The 25,713-nt window shown below is 38.5% G+C and overlaps 1 protein-coding gene across 13 annotated transcripts in view; it reads right to left on the bottom strand.

Annotated features, from left to right (window-relative positions):
* Positions 1-25,713, bottom strand: part of elna (elastin a) — a 48,785-nt gene that overhangs the window by 1,638 nt on the left and 21,434 nt on the right. For 2 of the 13 annotated variants that reach the window (XM_035623199.2, XM_035623198.2), the window contains exons 6-57: positions 24,391-24,456; positions 24,125-24,196; positions 23,074-23,103; positions 22,121-22,168; positions 21,655-21,729; positions 20,956-21,003; positions 20,759-20,821; positions 20,490-20,525; positions 20,308-20,382; positions 19,188-19,229; positions 19,018-19,092; positions 18,867-18,917; positions 18,665-18,736; positions 18,236-18,286; positions 18,029-18,106; positions 17,598-17,648; positions 17,396-17,467; positions 16,960-17,010; positions 16,759-16,830; positions 16,324-16,374; positions 16,113-16,193; positions 15,680-15,730; positions 15,478-15,549; positions 14,942-15,019; positions 14,616-14,648; positions 14,336-14,470; positions 13,961-14,167; positions 12,717-12,782; positions 12,572-12,604; positions 12,358-12,438; positions 12,200-12,238; positions 11,031-11,117; positions 10,737-10,859; positions 10,253-10,372; positions 10,119-10,154; positions 9,709-9,759; positions 8,311-8,313; positions 8,183-8,209; positions 8,064-8,078; positions 7,921-7,950; positions 7,283-7,309; positions 7,062-7,109; positions 6,213-6,251; positions 6,046-6,126; positions 5,876-5,932; positions 5,561-5,596; positions 5,127-5,195; positions 4,251-4,289; positions 3,648-3,704; positions 2,761-2,793; positions 1,775-1,810; positions 66-134 (exon numbers count right to left, since the gene is read on the bottom strand). In XM_035623199.2, the coding sequence (XP_035479092.2) occupies positions 66-134; positions 1,775-1,810; positions 2,761-2,793; positions 3,648-3,704; positions 4,251-4,289; positions 5,127-5,195; positions 5,561-5,596; positions 5,876-5,932; positions 6,046-6,126; positions 6,213-6,251; positions 7,062-7,109; positions 7,283-7,309; positions 7,921-7,950; positions 8,064-8,078; positions 8,183-8,209; positions 8,311-8,313; positions 9,709-9,759; positions 10,119-10,154; positions 10,253-10,372; positions 10,737-10,859; positions 11,031-11,117; positions 12,200-12,238; positions 12,358-12,438; positions 12,572-12,604; positions 12,717-12,782; positions 13,961-14,167; positions 14,336-14,470; positions 14,616-14,648; positions 14,942-15,019; positions 15,478-15,549; positions 15,680-15,730; positions 16,113-16,193; positions 16,324-16,374; positions 16,759-16,830; positions 16,960-17,010; positions 17,396-17,467; positions 17,598-17,648; positions 18,029-18,106; positions 18,236-18,286; positions 18,665-18,736; positions 18,867-18,917; positions 19,018-19,092; positions 19,188-19,229; positions 20,308-20,382; positions 20,490-20,525; positions 20,759-20,821; positions 20,956-21,003; positions 21,655-21,729; positions 22,121-22,168; positions 23,074-23,103; positions 24,125-24,196; positions 24,391-24,456 (3,138 nt within the window). The remainder of the gene's footprint in view (positions 1-65; positions 135-1,774; positions 1,811-2,760; positions 2,794-3,647; positions 3,705-4,250; positions 4,290-5,126; positions 5,196-5,560; positions 5,597-5,875; positions 5,933-6,045; positions 6,127-6,212; positions 6,252-7,061; positions 7,110-7,282; positions 7,310-7,920; positions 7,951-8,063; positions 8,079-8,182; positions 8,210-8,310; positions 8,314-9,708; positions 9,760-10,118; positions 10,155-10,252; positions 10,373-10,736; positions 10,860-11,030; positions 11,118-12,199; positions 12,239-12,357; positions 12,439-12,571; positions 12,605-12,716; positions 12,783-13,960; positions 14,168-14,335; positions 14,471-14,615; positions 14,649-14,941; positions 15,020-15,477; positions 15,550-15,679; positions 15,731-16,112; positions 16,194-16,323; positions 16,375-16,758; positions 16,831-16,959; positions 17,011-17,395; positions 17,468-17,597; positions 17,649-18,028; positions 18,107-18,235; positions 18,287-18,664; positions 18,737-18,866; positions 18,918-19,017; positions 19,093-19,187; positions 19,230-20,307; positions 20,383-20,489; positions 20,526-20,758; positions 20,822-20,955; positions 21,004-21,654; positions 21,730-22,120; positions 22,169-23,073; positions 23,104-24,124; positions 24,197-24,390; positions 24,457-25,713) is intronic. The other 11 variants (XM_035623202.2, XM_035623201.2, XM_035623204.2 and 8 more) reach the window with 11 other exon arrangements.

Genomic DNA, 25,713 nt, shown 5'->3' with positions numbered 1-25,713 from the left:
ATGGATTAATCTGTAAATTACCTGTATATTTATATAAACTGTACATATACCTAGCATATACCTACCTACATAGACTCTTCCTCCTCCTGCTCCACCGAGGAAGCCCTGCAGTGGGCCGTACTTGGCTGCTTTGGCTGCAAAACAGAAGGAACAAACCATATGAGCCGGTGTACGAAGGTTTAATGAGCCTTCTCCTTCTCCTGCACGGCCGAGTGAGGTTTATGACGAGAGCTCGTGTGGTGTTTCACCACAGCAACTGGTTTTCTCTACCACTGAATCAAACACAGGTGCTGTGAATTAGATCACAGATGGACTTTTTTTGACAGAGCAACTCACATAACGTGAGTGTTAACAAGGCCGGATTATGAAGAAGATTATGTACAGCACAGGATTTGTATCTTATCTCCACCAAATAATATTGTTTATCATAGCACTATGTCCATACTGATGCTTGATGAAATAAAAATGAGCATACCAATGTCAAAAACACTGGTAAACAACATGCCTAAATTAATGTATACTGTATGTAGAACTCATGCAGACGTAAAGAAAAACATCCACCTTTTTAACAAGTGATATAAAGCATGACTGACAACATTATATTGTTCTATATGATTTTTTTTCACACTACAGGTGGGAAAAATTATTATTTCAATGTATATATTATGTCAGATTATTCGTGTATTGTTAAAACACACTCGACACAAAGCTTTACCCTCTCACTCTAATGTATAATAGTCTCTGCAGATTGGTTATATTTTACTGTTATAGATGCAAATTAAAAAATATATATATTTTAAATTATCTTAAATTCTATAAAGATTATTGTATAGTCTAATACATAACAAGTATGATATATTCTTTGTTCTAAAAAAAACCTGGAACCTCAACCTGGAATAACCTCTTTTCGTGGGTTAGTTTCAATTAAACTAATAAAATTTCAATTTATTTTTCTTCTGGAAATGTCCTCTTGCTTCTGATTTCATTTGAGGCATGGGTATGACTCATATGTAGGTAGATTTTACTGTATGTATATAGCTTTGTGTGGGTAAGGGTGTGTGTTTAGCTTTATAGGGGAACCATTGGTTGAGGGAGTGGCTCGACCCGGAAGAGCTTTTATCACAGTCAGTTGTTAGGAATTTGAGTTAATTTTTAACTTTAAAAAAGTAGTTTAGCAAAAACAAACAAGCTGTTATCAAAACGTTCAATCACATCTCACAAAAGCTGCAACAATAAATGATGCATCGTGAAAAAAAGCAAAAATTCAAGAGATAATTTTACATCACCTGACTCAAAGTTAAAGTCAAGTTTGATGGCTTGACATTGCAAATTAAATGTCCTGAGGCAAAAACCAAACTGCATGTGAATTCCGATGTTCCCCTTTAAATTCAATTTGGGTTTTTTTCTTTCTTTACATTCACCTGCACACTGAAAGGCCATCATTAACTCAAAGAGTTTAAACCCGTGACTCGTTGCTATCTGAGATACCAGACAAGCTTTCCTTGAAATAATCCCAGCAGCAGTAATCTCAGATGTTCAGGAGAATGCAGATTATCGAGCACATTCAGCATTCTGGTTGTACTGCGCCATCTGCACCGACAGGCACACACCGTACTGTAACAACCTACACTCCACCCTTCATCCAAATAATCTGCCATGGTGCCATCCTCTGCCAAACAGCAGCATTTACGAGACAGAACTTGCAGAATGATCTGAAGTGCAGTTTTGTGTGTGCATGGAAAACATGTGAGGTGTTGGTGGATATGTTTGTCACCTTGTTGAGGAGTCAGAGGGGCTGGTACATATCCACCTAGACAACATTCAAGACACAAGACAAATGAGATATTATTTGGGGCCAACAGACTGAAGCAGAGATGAAAGCATTCTGGATCTGTAACAGTGGTGATTGTATTTATTGTGGTCATGGAAAAAAGGGATCAAACTGATAAAACTTGATATTAGCGAGGACCACATGGGAGGATCACTCGGACCTGGTGCTGAGCTTCTGGTCCCGATATGATCTCGTTGTTTCAAAGTAACCAGGTTTCACAAAGACAGTGGTATTTGAATAAACTTGAACAAAGTGAGCTCTGACGCAAGACCACACAGCATAAATCTTTTGTTTTTTCTGTTTTTTGGGGGAAAATATTCATCTCTCTGTCATTAGGGGCACTGACATGAAAAATACAGGTGATTTTCATTCAAACAATTTAATTCCCTCATACAAAATCCACCTCCCATGTGTAAAGATGTAAAAAATATCATTGAGTTATTAATGGAAGTTAAAATTGAAAAGCCCATAATTATGTTTTTCAAAGTATTTCTTCAATAAATGTCTGTATTGAGGATTTTAAGCATATTCATTGTCATATTTTAGGACTTTTCAAATTTAACCTGAGATTAATTGTGTTGCAAGTTTTCTAGCATATGTCAACTTCTGAAATTGTAATGACACAAATTTTGCAAGGGAGATTAGAAGAAAACCCAGAGTGGAAGTGTGAGGAAGCTGCTTTGTGTTTAGGTGAAAGCATCCAGCATAAAGGGAAGGAGAGGGAGAAGGGGTCGATGAAACCTGCAGAGCTAGTGACCCATAAACTGACATTTTCATATATAGTCTTTCTAATCCTTTACTGGATGTGCAAGGGGGAAACGTCCATTCATCCTGCGGCTGTTCCCCTCTCCCTCTCTTTATGCTCGCAGCTCTAAAGGGGGAAGCGATAGGTTAGTTTGCCTGTCCTCTCATCCGTCCAGCTGTGTTACCTGGCTGCTGGCAGTTGGACATTAATCCTCCTCCTGATCCAGAAACAAGGATGAAAAGTTAAAGAATCATCTGTGATCTAAGCCCTGGTCTAGGTGGAGGCAGGTTTGGACCCTGTTAGCTTATTGAGGGCTGATGTTTGGCATCCAGTGGATGAAATAATGACAAAATATGCATGTACTGTAAATCATGTAAAAACCTTTTCATCAACTAAACTGAGATAAATACACTGTTTTCTCTCCTGTTCACGTAGACCCCCCACATCCCCCACCCACAAACACTCACCATCCTCCTCCCACACCCTCCTATGATAAATGACCCTATTCTCTCGTGCTTTCCACTGATTTATTGCCTAGCTGATCCATGTCAAAGGTCACTATACAAAGTGCTACTAACTACCCAACACAAATACACGTTATATGTTACATATACATGTATATCTGTCTGTTGCCGACCCATCAGCGGAGGCAAGTTGACAATATTGATGATCATAAAGCTGTGATATTTTGGCTATATAAATACAAATCCACTTGATGAAATCAGAAATGGAAAGTTTCAATATCTGAAACTTTGTGTGTGCGCACATTTTTGCCACATTTTTAATCTTGCATTTAATTTAGCCTGATTCTGTTGTCATTATTTTTTCTGTATTTTTGTCTTATTCCTTTTTTAATTTATCTTGTGTCTTTGTGTCCTTTTCCTTTTGCTCACATTTTGTTTATATCATTGCGTCTTTGTCGTTCTTATCCTTCTTTTCCCGTGCTTATGTTGCTTTTCCTTTGCCTTGTCTGATTTGCTCAACTCATAAAAACACACACACACACACAAGCACGCACGCACGCACGCACGCACGCACGCACGCACACACACACACGCACAGTAGGAGTACCTGGGTAGTACTGCTGGGGGTAACCTCCTCCATAACCAGGAGCTACAGGAACCGCACCTGTGAAATTGAAATGCAGCAGCATAAAGACTCAGTAAACACACATACAGAAAAATACAACAAGTGTCTGAACTAAAGTAAAAAGAATAATTGAAACTGTAGGAAAAGCCAGTTGCATTGAACTTCATCGGGTCTAATCCAGTCCTGCATGTACACTGTGAAAAAAACATCCTGGTAACTTAGTGATACATATAATAAATGCAGAGAATTTGACAACTTGACCTAATTTCACAATCACAGTCTCTCTGTCTGTAAATGAAAGTTATTAAACCATCTGTAGCAGAGTTTCACACAGACGGATGTCTGTGGCCAATGGGAGGAGGATTAGGGCCATTCTGGTACAGTATCTGTGGGACTGTGAGCTGCGGCTGCTGCCGTGTGATTACACTCATCCCTCACTGATGGACAGAGGGAGAGGAGCAGGGGCCAAAGGCACAATAATATCTGTGCCATATTAGCCAAAAATAAACCTTTGATAATGTATTCTATTAAAAAAAAGAAGCAGAAAATAATGAAAAAAATGTCTAAAGACGCAATGGCCCTCACCTGGCTGATATCCACCTCCTCCTCCAAGATTGCCGTAGCCTGTTCAAATGAAAAAGACAGTAAAGCAATCATGAGAATGTTTCCATTGTTGTGATGTGAAGTAAACATGACTTGTATGCTGTTTATACATCTACTGTCACGTCTCCCCCTGTAGTGACATGCAGCCAGTGGCTCAGCTGAAGTCACAGAAACAGCCTCATCCAAACTTTCCCCGGCAGAGTTTTGCTTTTTCAGTGCAGGACTCTCGGGGGGTTTGCGTTATCTTCAGTCAGTTGCACTTTGATGTTGTTCAGAGCATAACTAACGGTAATCAGTCTCCACTGGGAAATGTTACGTTGCTCATTGCCCCATTTACAAACTCCAGTTTGCGCTGTAACACTGCAGGGATCACTCCTATTGGTAGGACTGGATTTTCTCATATTTTGCCTATATAACTTGTGTGGCACTAATAAATGCTATTTCTTCTGTTTTTGAGGCATGCGGAATATGGCAAACAATCCTTAAACATAATGCATTTCACTTCATGGGGCAATTTTTTTTTCCAGATTTCTTCTGAATGTCATTTAATTTATTTGGGTTTTTGCTAAAAATCAACACATTGTATTATGAAGCACTGGGCATCCTAGCTACTGTAACTAGCAGCAGTGACTTTGTATATGTATAACATCTCCTGACATCATCATTATGGCCTATGACAAGCAAGAGAAAATATATTACTATCAATAAACAAATATAGAAGACTTTCAATACCATCCTAATACCATTTAAGTGACGTGACTGACTATAGACAGTTTCTTGGAGAGTTGCACAGAGAAGCCCTGAAAACACGTGTACTTTGTGCTTCCATGTGCTCTGCTAACAGGCCTATTGCATTACCTGGTCTCTGTGCATTAGCTCCACCACCAGCACCTCCCAGTCCAACTGCAGAGGGATATGTCAACCCACCTGCAACAAGAGACACAAGAATGGCTTAGAGGAGGTGATGAAGACCCTAAATGGTTCATCCACTATATGGCTGTACTGCACAGGATTGTCAGCCAGACAAAAAAAAAATTAGGAGAGACTGGAAACACTGCCTCTTCTAAAAGACCAGTGGATTTCCTTCATCAAAGTATCCAGCTGGCTTCTCATTCCTGATAAAACGCCCCATACAGAAACTTTATCAGCCCGTTGGCCAATTTCCTGCACAGGAAGCGCAACGCATTGGCATCTCCTGACCAACTGCCACTTTGAGCACTGGGCAGAACGTTTTTGGTATCGTTTACAGTTGGGGGAACATGTATTAAAGCCTCCTCTCCTTTCATACATACCCTGTCCATAACCATGATGATATGGACTGTATCCGCCTGAATCATGATGACAGAGAAAAGTAGCATTATTGTCTGATTGACCCCATCGTCTACGGTTTGTGTTGGGAAGTGGATCATGGAAGGAATGGTGTTAAATTAAAAAACCTTATCGTAATTTTTTATTTTTTTTAATCTTGAAAAGGGAAAAAAGTAGTTATTTATGCTTTTGATTCGACACGTTTTCTTACTATCTGACACCTACATTATGTCTCCTGTTCTTAAGGTTCACCAAGATTTATAATTTTACATTTTAAATGAAATATAGCGTCTTCTCACCTGGATAACTTCCTGCTGCCAGTGGGATTCCTGCTCCAAATCCTGTTCCACCCACAGCTACAAAAAGTGCAACACAATTATGTTTGAGGTAAAAACATAAATATGCAATTTGAAATCGTTCTTTTGATAAACTGTGAAAGAGATTGATTTGTTTTAAAGTAGAAACACACCTGGAGGTTTCAAAGGAAACGCTCCAACTCCAATTGGAAGTCGAGTTCCAGCTCCAGTGCCGGTACCTGCACCATAAGGAACTAAAGCAAAAAAAGGATAGAAGTAATACTCACTGCCATTTTAACTTATTTATATAAATGTTAAATAGAGAATATGGGGAATTTGCCTCCATATGTTCCACCATTGGGATATCCACCTCCAGTACCTAAGGAAAAAAAGTGAATTCAGATGACTAAACAGAAGATTCCTCACTACAATAGATTTAAAAAATGTTTCTTTTTGTACTGGTTTTATCCTCTCCAGCTACACCTTATTGTTGGATTAGCTCTACGGACTTATACAAGTTACTGATCACTAGTCCAGTGATTTGATCCAGATGGGTGTTACCATGGATGCTCCATCAAAAAGTTCCCTCGCAGGGGAGAAAACGATTTGTCTCGATATTTGACTGAATGAGTTGAAGTGCAAGAAAAAACATCCTGGACTTGGTCTCAAGTCCATCACAGGTGAAAATAGTGTGGAGGAGCTCCTACAAAATGTCCTATAACTGCAAACCTCCAGATACACAGAACTGATGACTGTTCAGTCTGTTGGAGGGATAATTGCGTAAACAAAGGCCTGAAGCAGCTTTTCATAATACACAAACAGCTTGTTTTAGCGATTTGAGTTGAGTCATTAACTGTCTAGACCGAATCTGCACGGTAAGATAAATACAGCCTGAGAATGGTCTGTACATTAAACAGGGTCATAAAGAGCATACCGATAAATTATAACATCATTGGGATTCTGAAGAGACAAGGCTTTATGGACGATATTCTGTGTGTGTGTGTGTGTGTGTGTGTTTACTGTAGGCACTGTGATGTTTTAGAAAAAGCTACTAGGTACAGCAACGATCCTCTACTTCACACAGGAGGGGTATTAATTAATTATTATGGTGCAAACTTTAACACATTATTGTACAAATATATCACATGCTTTATAGTGACAGGATTTACCAGAATGTGTAAGATTTTACCTGGTACAAATGGTTTAGGTGCTTTGACACCTGTGCCAGTGGGAACACCTGAGAACAGCAGTGTTTAGAGTTATCACAGTAGCAGATTGGAGCACAGACTAACAAACATGGCAGTTGTACTTCTCTTTGTCTCCACCATGTGGCCAGAATGATTCATAAGTATAAGTCATAAGTTTCAGAGAAAAAACAGTTCAGGTATCAGTAAAAGTAAGTTGGCCTACCTCCTGGTTGTTGGACTCCGGTTGCAACTAAATGAGAGAAGAGAGAATTTAATGTTCTCCATTTCAAAATGAGCTAAGAAATGATTGGGTTAATGTACAATGCAGAGAGCATGTCTATTTATACAGAAGAAGAAGAGCAGAGCTTGTCAAATGAAAAAAAAATCGTATGGTGTAAAAGGAAGCAACAAGAAGCAACAAAAGTACTATAAACACAAATACATACAATCAAATACTGTAAATACAATATTAACAGTAGTGACTATAATAATATTTCTAACACTCAACTTCAACTACTGTAAATGAATTTGATTACTATTACAGAATAAATGTTTTACTTATTTTTAACATTTAATTATTGGTTGTGATAAAATGTTTTATTCAGGATTTACTTTAACTATGAAAGCCCACAGAAAGAATCAGAGGCTGTTCACACTAACCAGGTTGAACTTGGCCTGTTGTACTGACTAAAAACACAGGCAGATGTTTCATCAATTAACATCCAGCATAAAATCTTAGCTAAGTGACACAGAGTGATCAATTATACTGAGAACATGAGACGTTATACAGTACAGAACATGATATTTCGTACAAACACAACAAAATATTGTAAGCTGTTGATTACAGAACACTGCTCTTACCAGCAACTGGTGCTGCAACACCCACTCCACCTGTTACATGTAAGTACACAAGGATCAGGGATATAATATATGTCTGAATACAACTTGCACAAGATTATTGAATATTACATTTTTTTCTGTATATATTTTTAAAACATATTTACCAACACTCGTGCCAGCTGTGAAATAAAAAAAGATTAATTAAGCTATTGTGTACAATAATAATAAAATGTATAATAACCTCATGAAATTAATTAAAAACAATCTCATATGTACTACTAACCATGAGGCTGAAGAATTCCACCAGCGACTGTGATAAGAAAGGCAGAAATAAAAGTACATTAGAACAGGCTGAGACATACTTTAGAATTAAATGAGGAAACTAAATATATGAACTTAATGTGAACCCACCGCCTGTTTCACAAGTCCACCACAAGTGACCGAAGTAAAATTATGAAGAAAAAAAAGAGAGCAACATTAGTCAAGCTTTTAAAATGTTGAATTTAAATGATTATGTCTGTTTGGTTTAATTACATCAAGAATTATGAAATATGAAATGGAAGGTGTGGGACTAACAAACAGGAAATGAAAGAAAGACATTCCTTTCGAAATAATAGCAAACAATAAAACACATCAGACATTTAAAAATAATGGTAAAACTGTGTCAAGACAGCCAATAAAAGGTCATATTCTAAAGCACAGGCCATATACTTCTCTAACCCCCTAACCCTAACCCTTTTAATATATATAATATATACTTTATAATACTAATAGTAATTATATAAAGTGAAGATAAAACATGATATTATTATTATATGATTTTCATGTCAGTGGTTTAGAAACATCACAATAATCCCCCATTGTAGAACTTCATAGCAAAAAAAAAACATGGTTAAACACCTTAGAGCTTCTAGAAGAAGTCTTCTGAAAATGTTCCAATAATACAGATTATATTCCAATAATACAGCTATGATATGATGAAAAGTAGTCAAGAACAGGGAGCTGTTAGTGAAAAAGAAATAAGTGTTGAGAAGGAGAGAACCTGCAGCCACAACCGACATACTGTAATAATGGTGGAGTTGCAGGGGCCAGACAGACTAAACTCAACTCGTCTTTCAGCACGACATGAAGAAGTATTCAAGCACCAAGTCTGAAGCACAGCTGTCGTGTGTAATGTTTTTGCATCTGGCAGAGCAGAAAATACCACATTCACCTATTGGATCATGTTTAAAGCTGAAAGACATAATTGAGTAGTGCCTGTCTTTACAGTGCCAACAGGAAGCGTGAGAATAGGAGTTAAACGATGAATGTATGGTGAACACAGTTTTCTATTGTCTTTCCAAACAGTATTTAAGAAGATTAACAATTCTCCTCAAATCAGTCCAAGGCTGCAACTTCTGGCCACACAAATTACAAGATTATTTCCATATTGTAGAATTAAATGTGCGGATTAAGACAAACAGATGCAAAATGCAGCAATGGGAATCGTATCTATGGGGAATTGAAAACAAACAAATGTCAGTTTTCAGATAAGATTTGGATGACAGGTTATGTTTATAAGATTTTGATCTGTAACCATTAAGATGCCAAATCTGGATGCTGTTTATAACACTGATGTAGCAATGCAAAACACTTGTTGGAATAAAAAAACAATTCTCAAGTGTCTCCTTTGGGGCAGGAAATAATCACATTCACAAATACTGAGTGGACTGTGCCATACAACAACAGAGTAGCAAATACATTACAACTCAGCTACAATTTCAGATTTCACTTTGCAGTCAAAGGTTTCATGCAAACAGCAAGTCTTACTGGGCTGCAGGACCTCGGGGGCCGTGCCATTTGCAGGAATAGCTGTGAGGTCTGTCAAAAGACAACAGGTTCCAGTTTCAGCCACTGTGTTTTAATGAGCGGCAGAGTAAGAGAGACCAGGAAAGGCAAAAGCTGTGAGGTGGACCTCGATACTGCCACAGCTGGGAGGCTGCAAGCTAGAGTTGCTCAATAGCTGGTAGCGCTCGCGATACAATCCTGTGAGTTTTGTGGGCAGGAAATAGCTTAAGAAATTGTACAGGGGATAAATGGTGAAACAGTACTGGTGCTGTTGGCCCAAAGTTGAGTGCCATTGCCAAATATAAGTTGAAATGCATCACTGTAATGTAATGTTCTATATAGCCTACTTACTACATTGCTACTGAAAAAACATAACATGTGTAAAAGTGCACCTGGTAGAGGAGTTCCAGCGGGAAATGCATCCTTTGCTGTAAAAGCAATAACAAAAAAAAGTTAAATCACAATACAAAACTTACATAGAAGGCTCATCAAAGAAAATATAAAGATGTATACTAAGCAGCATTACCTGGTTTTCCTGGAACACCTGTACCACCAGGTGACACAACAGCAGAACCATCTGGACCACCCCCGACAGCTGTAGCTGGAGTAGCTCCTGGCACGGCAAGTCCGACTCCGGTGATGCCTCCTGGTAGAGGCACACGAGGTCACAACATCTATGCCACTGTGATCTACTACGTTACAACACAGGTTTGCTTTTGTAAATATCTGTGTCCTATTAAAAGGCTTTGAATGTATCAGATTTTTCCCTCTTTACAATAGATTGTATATAAAAACGGATGTAGACTCCGGGTCTGGAAAGTGAAGCCAATGACTTTTGAGGAGATGAATTTCTTAAAGTCAGTCCAAATCTCCATTCTCTCAACCATGGTCAAGAGTTTTAGTTTCCGGCCGAAAGAATGCGATTTCAGATCCAGACTATAGAGGAATCAGTTTATTCACAATGAAATGTATGTGAATGTGTATTATTTGTGCCTGTTAATTTCACTCACCGTATTTAGCAGCTTTTGCAGCAGCAGAGTATTGTCCACCTGCTCCTGGTATTATTCCTCCTGTTCCTCCTGGTCCTCCAAATCCTCCAGCTCCTAACCCTGGTCCTGCTCCTCCTGCTCCTCCTATTTAAAGTAAATTATTCTATAGCAGAGGCTTCACAGGTCATATACTACATGTAATTATATACCACCACCACCTTGACCTTAAAAGTCAAAAAATTATCATGTACATTCACAAGTGCTGTTTTTTAATAGCAGTTTCATTGTATTTTCTAGTGTTTAAATTGTAGTTACCATATTTAGCAGCTTTAGCAGCAGCAGCTGCAGCAGGGTATCCTCCACCTCCCAGTCCTCCTCCACCTCCCAGTCCTCCTAGTGCCCCTTTTCATGTGGAGACAAATGTTTTGTAATGTAAAGCTGGTAGTATGGTTTAATATTTTGTGTTACAATGACAAAAACGTATTCAAGTCCCTGCTATGTACATTTAGTCAGCAGCAGAGTATTGTCCACCTGCTCCTGGTATTATTCCTCCTGTTGCTCCTGTCCCTACAAATCCTGCTGCTCCTAACCCTGCTCCTCCTATTTAAAATAAATGATTCTATGGCAGGGGATTCACAGGTCATATATAACACGTAATTATATACAATTTCATATTATTATAATATGACTTTCATGTCAGTGGTTTAGAAACATCACAACCCCCCATTGTAGAACTTCATTGACAAAAAAAAACCTTGTTTTTAGAAGATATCTTCTGAAAGTCTTCTTAAAAGTCTGAGTAAAGTAGATTATATTCCAAAAATACAGCTACGATATGATGAAAAGTAGTCAAGAACAGGAATCTGTTAGTGTAAGGGAGAAAGTGCACAAGACGAGTACTGTTGAGAAGAAGAAGCCTGCGGCCACAACTGACATACTGTAATAATGGTGGCAGACAGACTAAACTCAACCCTTCTTTCAGTATTTAGCAGCTTTTGCAGCAGCAGAGTATTGTCCACCTGCTCCTGGTATTATTCCTCCTGTTCCTCCTATTCCTAAAAATCCTCCTGCTCCTAACCCTGGTCCTGCTCCTCCTATTTAAAAGAAAGTGAGCAGATTACATCATTAATTTACTGTTAATAATAATGATAATAATGAGTAAAAAAGAGTTACATAAAGTAAACTTGGGTATAGAGAAGTATTTAGCAGATTTAGGGTAGGTCTGTAAGTATCGTTGCCCTCCTCCCCCTGAAACTGCAGGTTCTCCTCCTGCTCCTCCTGTAACCCCAGTCCTAATCCTCTGCACTGTACAGCTGAACTTTGAACTTTGAACTTTTGAACTTTGATGAAATACATTTACACATGCACTCTGACCAATGCTGCTGTACATTTTTAAAAGGGTCTGAAATGATTCAGGATATTGTTCAACTTAGTCAAAAAACATAAAAATAATCCAAAACAACAATTTATAGAAAACGTCTTACCATACTTAGGGGGTTTGACTCCCGCTCCTGCTCCATAGCCTGTCAGGAGGCAACATAATGTTTCATTAGATCATACTGTATTATCATAAAACAAACAGCAGAAACACATTGAACAAATACATTTTTGTCTGCACTGTTACAATAATTCAACAACTCACCTCCATAGCCGCCAAAGCCAGGTTGTATCTGTCCTGCTGACCCTGGAACTCTGCCTCCTCCTTGGCCTGCTCCTGCAACTCCTGTCGGGGAACGAATGAAAATGAAGCCTTCATTACACATTGCATTACTTGAGACAGTAGCACTATATTTTACTAGTATTTTAACAGTGTTTTGTCCATAAAAATTGAGTATGTAGTAGTAAATCAGTCTCACCATATTTAGGAGGTTTGGCACCAGCCGCCAAAGCTGCAACACAACAAGAGCAGAAAGGTTTCGATCAAAAGGTCATCTTATAGGTTGTATAATTATTATTTCATTACTCATTTAGACAAAAAAAATGTCTGTGGGATTTGCTTACATCCATATCCTGGTAGAAATGGGACTGCAGGATTTCCTCCACCACCAAAACCACCATCACCTTGACCTTAAATGAAAAAAAAATTATCATTTAATCCTGAATATTCACTTGAAGTGGGGGTTTTTTTTTTATAGTAGTTTCATTGTCTTCAAGTGTTTTATTGTAGTTACCATATTTAGCAGCTTTAGCAGCAGCAGCAGCAGCTGCAGCAGCAGGGTATCCTCCACCTCCTAGTCCTCCTCCACCTCCCAGTCCTCCTGCTCCTCCTCCACCTCCCAGTCCTCCTGCTCCTCCTCCACCTCCTAGTCCTCCTGCTCCTGCTCCTCCAAGTGCCCCTTTTCATGTGGAGACAAATGTTGTTGTTAAAAGCCATACTAAATTTTAGTATTTTAGTAAAACATGCGGGTTTTTTTCCTGCACCAACCTGTAAATTGCCACACTTTGTAATATAAACAGCCCCTGCTGCTGAAGTGGGCCTCGTCCTTTTCATCTACCCACTACATAAACAGTAGTAGACAATCGAGTGCTGTCAAATGTTCTATATTTAAGTACCAGAGGGCATTGTTGGAGTATTCTCAAGACAGTAGAGGCAACTTCAAAACTGTAAAACAAACCGTACAATGACCAGACTATTGCCAGGCCTTCGTATTAAATCTCAGGCTTTGTTCACTTCCTTTGGTATCCTCTGACTCACATATAACTGGGCTCTGCTGCTGGGAAACCAGTACTCACAGTAACCACATGAAAAATTCTGAGACTTGATAATTGTCATCTATAATTACCATATTTAGCAGCTTTGGCTGCAAGGTATCCTCCAAGTCCTCCTGCTCCACCTGTGCCTCCTTGTCCTGCGCCTCCCTGTCCTGCGCCTCCCTGTCCTCCTACTCCTATGGGGAAAAATGATCTGGTCAGATAAACTGGTCCCCGTAAACACAGCCTAAGAACATGGTATTGCAAAAGAAAAAAATGGGGTAACTCTATGAAACCGAAATTACAAAAGGTTTACTTTACTTTTTCAAATTTTTTTCTCAAAACAGGACATGTGATCTACAGAGCAGATATGTGGGTTGTAGCAGAAACACAACATGCAATTTACTTTCAGTTGCACTTGATTGCCATCTAAAAAAAACTGCATTATAATCTTTAATAAAACAGATAATTCCAGTTAGCTCAGGATCTCTTCTACAAGCCAAATGGATAAAGAGGAAATGCAGTTTTAAAAATTCCTTTAAAAAATACCTTACCATATTTAGCAGCTTTGGCAGCAGGAGAGTATCCCCCTGTTCCTAATTGTCCTCCATTTCCAAATTGTCCTCCATTTCCAAATTGTCCTCCTGTTCCGAATTGTCCACCAGTTCCGAATTGTCCTCCTCTTCCAAATTGTCCCCCAGTTCCGAATTGTCCTCCAATTCCGAATTGTCCTCCTGTTCCAACTTGTCCTCCTGTTCCTCCTATCCATGTGAGGAAAGAGAAAACATGATTATAGCAAACACTTACACCACGCCGAGTATTCATTTTTGAAGACGCACTGTACTGTAGGTTCAAATTTAAGAGCTCCTAACCTGACATAAGTTTGAGTTGAAAGAAGTGCAAATGATTATTACATTTGTACGCCATACCATATTTAGCGGCTTTGGCTGCTGGTGAATATCCACCAAACCCTGGTAATCTGGGAACTCCTCCTGGTACTCCAATGGGTGCACCTCCTGGTACTCCTCCTGGTACTCCTCCTGGTACCCCACCTGGTACTGTTCCTGTCCAGGGAAGACCAGAAGAAGAAACAAGTCAAGTGTGTCAATGTAAATAGAGAGGTTATAAGCAACACAAGGTAAAAAAGAGGTGTGAGGATATGAATATAAATATTAATGCCATTACATGCAAAAATATGAAAATTCTCACCATATTTAGCAGCCTTCGCCCCAGCCCCATATCCTGTGGTAAAACATTAAATAACATATGCTCTAATTTTTTACAAGTAAAGTACACAGAAAAAAACAGAGAGAATGGTAATGAAAAGAGGCAAATATTTCGATGCTAGTATTTAGTTATTGACAGATGATCTTTAGCTGTGGCTAAAATGTTATTTCAAGCAAATTTAGCAAATGTGCTTCTTAATTTCCCACCATGCAACAGTTTTGTTTACTGGTATGGAAGGATATGTTCAGTCAATTGCCTTGTAGCATCTCTATAGAATTTTGTGTTGTTTATTTTGCAAGATGTTATACCTCCTGGTACCTGCCCTGGATACAGTCCCCCAGTGCCACCACCACCAGCACCACCAACACCACCAACGACACCCAAACCTGGAGCACAGATGTTGGTAAGAAAAAAATAAGTTCAGTACTGGTCTAACACAACTTGCACCATGTTGTTCATAGGAAAATAAAGAAACAATAGGAGCATTGTCTGGGTCATGAATATGACAGACTACCATATTTGGCTGCTTTAGCTAACAGTAGATTCATACAAACATAAAACAAAAAAACATATGCTCTCATTTTAACAACTAGAGTACACAGAGCAAACAAAGGGAATGGTAATTAAAAGAGGGAAATATTTGGATGCTAGTATTTAGTTATTGACAGATAATATTGAGCTGTGGCTCACATGTTATTTCAAGCAAATTTAGCAAATGTGCTTCTTTATTTCCCAAAATGCAACAGTTTTGTTGACTGGTATGGAAGGAAATTTTCAGTCATTCGTCTTGTAGCATCTTTTTTGTTTAGTTTATTGTTTTTATGTCTTTTACAAGATCTCATACCTCCTGGTACCTGCCCTGGATACAGTCCCCCAGTGCCACCAACACCACCAACACCACCAACACCACCCAAACCTGGAGCACAGACATTGGTAAGAAAAAAACAAGTTCAGTACTAGTGTTACACAACTTGCACCATGTTGTTCATAGGAAAATATAGAAACAATAGGAAAGCATTGTCTGGGTCATGAATGTGACAGACTACCATATTTGGCAGCTTTAGCTTGAGCAGGTGAGATGCCTCCTGCCCCCACTCCTGCAAAAAAGTAAAAAAAAACAACACATTATTAATTTCCATGATGACTTTTCTACCTCTCTGTATTATATCAGTTAACAGTAGATTTGTAAAACATAAAAATAACATATGCTCTCATTTTTACAACTGAAGTACACAGAGCAAACAGAGAGAATGATAATTAAATTGGGAAATATTTGGATGCTAGTATTTAGTTATTGACAGATGATCTTTAGCTGTGGCTAAAATGTTATTTCAAGCAAATTAAGCAAATGTGCTTCTTTATTTCCCACCATGCAACAGTTTTGTTGACTGGTATGGAAGGAAATTTTCAGTCATTCTTCTTGTAGCATCTCTTTTAGGTTTTGTTTATTATTTTTATGCCTTTTGCAAGATCTTATACCTCCTGGTACCTGCCCTGGATACAGTCCCCCTGTGCCACCAACACCACCAACACCACCAACGCCACCAACGCCACCCAAACCTGGAGCACAGACGTGGGTGAGAAACAAATAAGTTCAGTACTGGTGTTACACAACTTGCACCATGTTGTTCATAGGAAAATATAGAAACAATAGGAAAGCATTGTCTGGGTCATGAATATGACAGACTACCATATTTGGCAGCTTTAGCCTGAGCAGGTGAGATGCCTCCTGCCCCCACTCCTGCAGAAAGTAAAGAAAAACACATTATAAATTTCCATAATTACTTTTTTATCTCTCTGTATCATATCAGTTAACAGTAGATTCATACAAACATAAAACAAAAAAACATATGCTCTCATTTTTACAACTAGAGCACACAGAGCAAACAAAGGGAATGGTAATCAAAAGAGGGAAATATTTGGATGCTAGTATTTAGTTATTGACAGATAATATTCAGCTGTGGCTCACATCTTATTTCAAGCAAATTAAGCAAATGTGCTTCTTTATTTCCCACAATGCAACAGTTTTGTTTACTGGTATGGAAGGAAATTTTCAGTCATTCGTCTTGTAGCATCTCCTTGTTGTTAAGTTTATTGTTTTTATGTCTTTTACAAGATCTTATACCTCCTGGTACCTGCCCTGGATACAGTCCCCCAGTGCCACCAACACCACCAACACCACCAACACCCCCCAAACCTGGAGCACAGACATTGGTAAGAAAAAACAAGTTCAGTACTAGTGTTACACAACTTGCACCATGTTGTTCATAGGAAAATATAGAAACAATAGGAAAGCATTGTCTGGGTCATGAATGTGACAGACTACCATATTTGGCAGCTTTAGCTTGAGCAGGTGAGATGCCTCCTGCCCCCACTCCTGCAAAAAAGTAAAAACAAAAAAAAACACATTATTAATTTCCATGTTGACTTTTCTACCTCTATGTATCATATCAGTTAACAGTAGATTTGTAAAACATAAAAATAACATATGCTCTCATTTTTACAACTAAAGTACACAGAGCAAACAGAGAGAATGATAATTAAATTGGGAAATATTTGGATGCTAGTATTTAGTTATTGACAGATGATCTTTAGCTGTGGCTAACATGTTATTTCAAGCAAATTAAGCAAATGTGCTTCTTTATTTCCCACCATGCAACAGTTTTGTTTACTGGTATGGAAGGAAATTTTTAGTCATTCTTCTTGTAGCATCTCTTTTATGTTTTGTTTATTATTTGTATGCCTTTTGCAAGATCTCATACCTCCTGGTACCTGCCCTGGATACAGTCCCCCAGTGCCACCAACACCACCAACACCACCAACGCCACCCAAACCTGGAGCACAGACGTGGGTGAGAAACAAATAAGTTCAGTACTGGTGTTACACAACTTGCACCATGTTGTTCATAGGAAAATATAGAAACAATAGGAAAGCATTGTCTGGGTCATGAATGTGACAGACTACCATATTTGGCAGCTTTAGCTTGAGCAGGTGAGATGCCTCCTGCCCCCACTCCTGTAAAAAAGTTTAAAAAAAACACATTATTAATTTCCATGATGACTTTCCTACCTCTCTGTATCATATCAGTTAATAGTAGATTTGTAAAACATAAAAAAAACATATGCTCTCATTTTTACAACTAAAGTACACAGAGCAAACGGAGAGAATGGTAATTAAATTTGGAAATATTTGGATAGTAGTATTTAGTTATTGACAGATGATCTTTAGCTGTGGCTAACATGTTATTTCAAGCAAATTTAGCAAATGTGCTTCTTTATTTCCCACCATGCAACAGTTTTGTTTACTGGTATGGAAGGAAATTTTCAGTCATTCTTCTTGTAGCATCTCTTTTATGTTTTGTTTATTATTTGTATGCCTTTTGCAAGATCTTATACCTCCTGGTACCTGCCCTGGATACAGTCCCCCAGTGCCACCAACACCACCAACACCAACACCACCAACGCCACCCAAACCTGGAGCACAGACGTTGGTGAGAAACAAATAAGTTCAGTACTGGTGTTACACAACTTGCACCATGTTGTTCATAGGAAAATAAGGAACAATAGGAATGCATTATCTTGGTCATGAATATGACAGACTACCATATTTGGCAGCTTTAGCTTGAGCAGGTGAGATGCCTCCTGCCCCCACTCCTGCAAGAAAGTAAAAAAAACAACCACATTATTAATTTCCATGATGACTTTTCTACCTCTCTGTATCATATCATTTAACAGTAGATTTGTAAAACCTAAAAAAACATATGCTCTCATTTTTACAACTAAAGTACACAGAGCAAACAGAGAGAATGGTAATTAAATTTTGAAATATTTGGATGCAAGTATTTAGTTATTGACAGATGATCTTTAGCTGTGGCTAACATGTTATTTCAAGCAAATTTAGCAAATGTGCTTCTTTATTTCCCACCATGCAACAGTTTTGTTGACTGGTATGGAAGGAAATTTTCAGTCATTCTTGTAGCATCTCTTTTATGTTTTGTTTATTATTTGTATGCCTTTTGCAAGATCTTATACCTCCTGGTACCTGCCCTGGATACAGTCCCCCAGTGCCACCAACACCACCAACACCACCAGCGCCACCCAAACCTGGAGCACAGACGTTGGTGAGAAACAAATAAGTTCAATACTGGTGTTACACAACTTGCACCATGTTGTTCATAGGAAAATAAAGAAACAATAGAAAAGCATTGTCTTGGTCATGAATATGACTGACTACCATATTTGGCAGCTTTAGCTTGAGCAGGTGAGATGCCTCCTGCCCCCACTCCTGCAAAAAAGTAAAAAAAAAACACATTATAAATTCCCATGATGACTTTTCTACCTTTCTGTAACATATCAGTTTACAGTAGATTTGTACAAAAACACACCAGTTCCAACCGGATAACCAGGATTTGAACCTCCTCCTGGAAGTCCAGCTCCACCGCCTCCAAAGCCCCCATAACCTGAAACATTGTAATGTGGCACATCAGTAACATCTGGTTTTCCACTGATGCCAGTTTTACCAAATAACAACAATGATGTAAAGAAGTGTTTGTACCAAAAGGAATTTTCCCTCCTCCAGGTTTTGCTCCATATCCACCTGAGGAGAACAAAACGTGCAACAAAGTTCTTAAATGACGTGTCAAACATGAATTATCTGGAACATGGTCCATACTTTGAAATGCTGTGTTTGTCTGTTTTGAATGCATTAATTTGACTTGACTGAGTCCATATTGCTTTCAAATGCATGGGAACTATTGACAACTACGTTTGACCATTGAAGAGGTTAATAAGCTCCAGTAAAGCAGTTAAGTTAAAGCTTTTGTATGAAATACTTTTTGCATTATTTGATCTTTAGCACCTGGTAGATTGAGAACATCTCATTTATTTATCATGTTACTGAAGTCATTCACTTAATTATGGTTGTGGCCTACACCATAGCAAAGTCTATGCAGTGGTGGAGAATCTGTCACATAATCATTATTTAAAACTAACTGATCGCTGGGTTTAAATAATATATACAAATATACAGAATACCAGATACTATTATAAACATATTATTATAAATATATTCCCTGTGTACTGAAAACCCCTGGTGTGCGTATGGCTCTAGACTGCTGTCAGATGTCTGTCAGATATCTGGCCCTTCTATCTTTCCATATCTAACATCATTATCTCTCCTTTACTGTCATATCTGGGCAAAGAGATTCCAGATTAAAACCCATACAAGTATTTTAAAGGAAGAATTGCCATTTCAGTGATCATACAGTTGTGATTATACGAGGAATCAAGGCATCCTTCTCTCCAAGGAGCCCTTTAACAGATCTTTTAAAATAATTTGAATTTGTAAACCTGTCATCTGTTCTTTAATGGTGTTTTGCAAAATCATGCTCTGTTGAAGCGATTTTTAGTGGCAGCTTTTGGGACTGTATCATCCACTGCAGGGCTATAGGAGCACAGAAGCATGATTAACCCACCAGACAAAACCTGAGGGTGATACCCATAGAAGTGCCCCTTTGTTATCAGGCCATAAGGTGAGTAAGACTGTCTGTGTGCTGGAGACAAAAAAGCTGCTACGTCAACAAAGTACAAAAAGTCAGTATGGAAATATCATCCCATATGAACACAAGAATGTAACTTGTTGTGAATAGCAGTTACTGTCTAGATTCAGTTCTCACCTTGCACCTTGGGGGATTTGAGGGGGTATCCGTGGAACACTCCTGGTTGCATCTGTCCACCGTACCCACGGTTTCCTATGTCGAAGGGCATTCATTTTAAATCTTGAGAAGCTAATACCAGTAATTTTGACAAAAAATGCAAACGTATTTCTTTGTAATAAACCAATCATAAATAAGGGTACCTGGTACTTGAGCTCCTCCTTGTCCTCCACCTGCAACTGCATGAGGGTAATCACAACATCCATCAGACATAAAGATGATATAAAATCATTGTTTGAAAGTAAATAATAGACAGAGATACAGCAATGAATCAAACACACCAAAGAGATAATTTTCACTGAAATGTAAAAGCCCCTGTAGTGACCAACGATAGTAACTTTGATTGATGATGATTCATCAATGATAATGAAGGAAAGTATTAATCTGGGTTGAAAATAAAACAAAAGGTTACTTGATTTCTGATTCAGGTCAGTGCCCGTTGGCACCCCTGGCAGAACTCCACGTCCACCAAACCCTGAAGGAGACACAAGAAACCAGGGTACGAACACATTAAATCTCTTTACAGCACTTGTATGTAAAAGCGCTGAACATTCGCATGACGAACTGTTGATAAATACTGCCTGAGATTAATCAATGAGGGAAATAAACCTTGTCCTGGCACCAGTCCACCTTGGTAAAGTCCAGGCACACCCACACCTGCCACAGAGAGAAGACAGTTCTGCATCCACATTCAAATATATCAGAAGGACCTATCATGCATGAGCAGGAACTGTCTGTTTACTAATGACAACAACAAGGAGGGAAATTATTGTCAATCTTAATAACACAAAACAGTAAAAACAAAGACTATCACAGTGAAACCAGACAGGATACAAAAAAGCCAGACAGCTGCTGCTGGCATCTCACAAAACTGGGTACATGTTTTTTTTTGTTTTTTTAACAATTTATTGCCCCTGCAGACGTGTTGCTCTGGTTAGCTAATTATTTATGTTTTCGTTTCACCTGCTTCTATTTTAGTTTCAGCAGGATAAAAAGGCAATAATTACATTTAAGGTAATGGGCTAATTTCTTATGAATTATATATATATATATTTACATTTGAAAAATATTCATATTCATCAAAAATCACGGCCCAGATTTTGTTAAACAACAAGATACATTATCTCAAGACACCTTAAAGTGTGAGCTTGAGCGAAAACATCATAATAATCATCCTTTCTTTTATTTCCAGAGGCCTTGACGACCTGCCCTATGCAACAGAAAAAGACTTTGATGAGGCTCTGCTGCCTTGTGAATTAAATCCTGTCTGCCCTCAGCTTTAGGTGTTTATTGTTGAGTCTACAAAACCTGGCACTTTGGAAGCTTTCTTTCCCAAGCCACCACCAGCTCCTCCTGGAAGGCCTGTCTGAGGAATAACAGGTACTGAAGAAAAAAGAAAAAAAACGTAAAATGTTACTTGACCAATAGAGGGAGTATGACACGGTGTGAAAAACATACGCTCATCTTTCTTCTCCAAGTGCAAAGTCCAAACAACTGTAACAGTGATTTCTGACTTCTAAGTATACGGCTTACAGCTCTCTTTGAAATGTCTTCTTTATTAGATTAGCATAAGTATTGGTTCTTGGTCAGAGAAATTAATTTCTCTGTACCCAACGAGGAGCCAATTTTGGGGTTTGAAATGTTGTGCTTAAGAAGCAAAAATCACATTGTAATTGTAAACACAAGCTGTAGCTAACAAATGTCTAACTTATCATTATCATCCAGAAGCACAAAATAGAGTCAAAAAGAGCAGAAGGGTGTGTCTGAGACTTGCCTCCAGCAGGCAATGCAGCCCCCGTTCCTGCGCCTCCAGGACCTCCTCCTGTCCCGAGCACAGGTGTGCAGACATAAATATGAAATCAAATAATATATGTTTTCACATTCGATGCAAAACACAGTTACAATGAAGTCATTTACAAAAACTTTGAAACCTGTGTATTTTCTAGGAGTATGTACCACGACCACTAGGTGGCCCTGTGATACTAAAAAGAAGTCATGAGCAGGTACTGCTGCTTGTACTAGACTTCACCTCCTCAGCAGGGAGCCAGATCCTCAGATTGACCATCGGTATTAAAAGCAGCTAATATGGCCCCTACATGTCTGTCATCACTACATGATCAAAAACAACATGGCTGATGTTTAATCAAATCAGGAGTGGCAGCCAGCATGCATGGCATTTGCCTTGCCTCATCAAATGCCTCATTTCATTGGCTATCCCCTCGTGGAGGAAATGAGCCGTCAGCTTCACTTGTAAGGGAGTTTGGCAGCAGAATAAAACACGTTCATTTATTTGTTTAAGCTGTTTTTTTCATTTTTTTTAATCTCAAACTCCCATGCTTTGCCGGACAGACATTGCGCACTGCCTGTAAATATGCGGCCTGGGAGATTTTGTGAGGAAAGGTTTGGCAACGGGGTGTTTTGTTTTATCTGTGCTCTTTCTTTTGAACGAGTGTCATGAAAATACAGACTGATTCTAGTGACCGAAGGTTTTGTCATTGCCAATCAATACTTAAGAGTAGGCTCTTTGCCATAGTACAGTCCTGGCCATGATTGGACCCTCCTGAGTCTCAGAAGTTTAAACTGTCTGAGGTTTGCAGGTACATAACATGATAAAAAAAAAGCAAATTCTTTTGCCAAAACACTGTTTTTCATGCATGCAGATCTGTTAAAATGCTGAAAAGATTCAAATCATTATTCAGTGCAATTCCAGGCCAAGAATCAGCTTACCTCCCTGTGGTAGCTGATGGCCCCCTGCACCTGTGGTTAGAACAACAATAAATCATACAGCTGGATTTGTTATATGAGAGATTTAGGGAATAACCATCATGGAGCCTTGTCAGCATTATTGTGTTTTTGGTTCAAATTTTAATTTTTGTCATTTTGGCCCCTTGACACAACAGAAACTGGATTTGGGACAATGTTACAAAGTTAATACTTTTTCATTTTCCTGTGAATAATAACCAACCAGCTTCATATTTGAACTTTCAAGCACGATTTTTTACAAAACACCACACAAAAGGTCATGTAATACAAAGAAGAGATAATCTTTCCGAACGGAACACCATGGACCTTCCAACTATAGATGCATCTTTTAAAACAAACCTAAAATATGAATCTGAGACATTTCAAACTCATAAAGTATCAAAACAAACAACTCATAACAAACAAGTGGAACATAATCAGTTTCTAATGCCAATAGTTAATTTTTTCGGTCTGATCAACCCCAGTTTCCATCACAGTCGGTGAAGCCTTCAGCTCTGCACTTTGTTTAGAAATCAAGACAAAACGTTCCACAGCCTGTGATCTGCTCACTTGTCTTTTATATATTCAAAATCAAAATATTGGACATAATACAAATGACAGGATCAGATTGTGGTTTTCATAGAGTAAATATACTCGAAGCAGCATAGACATTAAGAGAATTGAGTCCCACCAGAGGTACAAGTAACCAGGGTTATGTATGAGAAATGTAGCTGATGGAGCAAATCACATTAAGGCTCCAAAAGAATTTCTATGTTAAACTCTTTTAAAATGTAGTCACCTATTCATACAACCTCCCTTTATTTATTCATTTATATACTAACTTATGCTCTCCTTTATTTTTGAGGTTACTGTACTACTCACTTCATTTGCCTGCTTTCGTTTGTTTTGAATAAAATATGTTAATGTTCCTAAAACTGGGCAGATGGCATGATAAGGAAAAATTGAAATTGAACACAACTCTTTGAGATGCTGAAGTTGAAATAAAATAAAGGACAGTAAAAGACAAAAGTTCTACCTCTTTTGGCAGCTTTCTGTCCAGCTCCAGGGAAAAAGCCCCCAGTGCCTCCACCGTACCCACCATAACCACCTAAAGAAAATAAAAAGGCAAAGGTGAGTGACTGTTCTGACTTTTAGTGAAGTACAAACTTTGAAAAAACATTGAGGATTTTAAGACCCTTGTTGTGAGGTTTCAAATATCTGTTATTATATTACTGAGTGGGAATATAATGTTTCTAACCTGCTGTGAAATTAAATTTTACAAGTTCCAGGCTTAGTACTCACCTCCTCCAAGACCACCACCTCCAAGACCTCCACCTCCAAGACCACCACCTCCTAGATTGCCATAACCTAGATGGAAAAATAAAGTACAGATGGGGCAAGGAGGGTCAAAGAAAAAAAGCACAGCTTTTCTTCACTGTAAAAAAAATAATACTTGCAGTAATTACCCTTCAATAAAAACAACCCATCACTCTTTCTTCAAAACATTTCCCAAGACCTGCAAGTACTAACTGTAGATTTTTTAAAAAAGAGGAAAGAACATGAAATATGACACAATCATGTGTGTGTAATCAAATGTGATTTAAAACACTCACACTATGTTTCTGGAGCCAAGGACTGTGCTTAGGAACAGTGGAAAGAGCTGACCCCCACTGACTAAGAAACATGATAGACATAACATGGTTGTGTTCTGGTTGTGCTCTATTCTAAACACGGGGTAGGCAGTCGGTTCCTTGTGAGACATACGCCCAAAAACTAATCCATGGGCGGCAATAGCTTTTGGCTTGTTAATTAGGTTTATCCCAGCTTGGGTCTCTGCTTGAGGACAATACCAAAAAAATGTGAAAAAAAAGATTGAGAAATGGAAAAAAAGTGTGGACATACAAATACAATGCTCACCACCTGCACACGGATTGAGAAAGACTGGGAGACCCTTTAAATGAGGATACTGATGAGGAGGAGGAATGTGCTGGGACAGACACTATACAGCCAGTGTTCAGGATAATATTTAGGGTATATCTTATACATACCTTTAACCAAAGGCTTGCATGGCTTGGGTTTAGCAAATAAGTAGTGAAATCCCACTGCTGATTTCCCACAGGATTCAAGAATGGAGTGGATGTCAAGAATTTATGTCGAATACATTTAAAATAATACATCATCCAAATTTGATTTACATTTTATGTCTCACACACATGGCAAAAGTTAATACATGCCATAGGTCAAGTTTTCAAAAAAGTCTATAAAAAGTCTATAAAAGCTAAAGTGAAGCTGGGATATTATTCAACTAGAAGTTCATTAAGGTGAATGCAATTATCTCCAGATAACTGCTAAAATGCTTATTCTGTAGGGATAACGTAAGGCACTCCATGTGTGTAACTTGTTGGTCACTTGTATTCCTCAGACTTGTATTGAAATGAGCCATGAGTTGAACAAGTTCACCAATCAGAGACAAACATGCTGGAGTAATGTCTGCTTTTGGGGGGGAAAGAAAGGAGAAATTTGAATGCAGCCAACAAGCTCATCCACCAAGGAACTTGTTTTCATCAATACTTGTAAGCCAAAGAATCTGTGGTGAGAACAACTGCACATGGGAAACAAGCTGAG

This window comes from Scophthalmus maximus, chromosome 11, assembly GCF_022379125.1.
Source record: "Scophthalmus maximus strain ysfricsl-2021 chromosome 11, ASM2237912v1, whole genome shotgun sequence".
Lineage (NCBI taxonomy): Eukaryota > Metazoa > Chordata > Actinopteri > Pleuronectiformes > Scophthalmidae > Scophthalmus > Scophthalmus maximus.
This window is presented reverse-complemented; position numbering and strand designations above follow the sequence as displayed.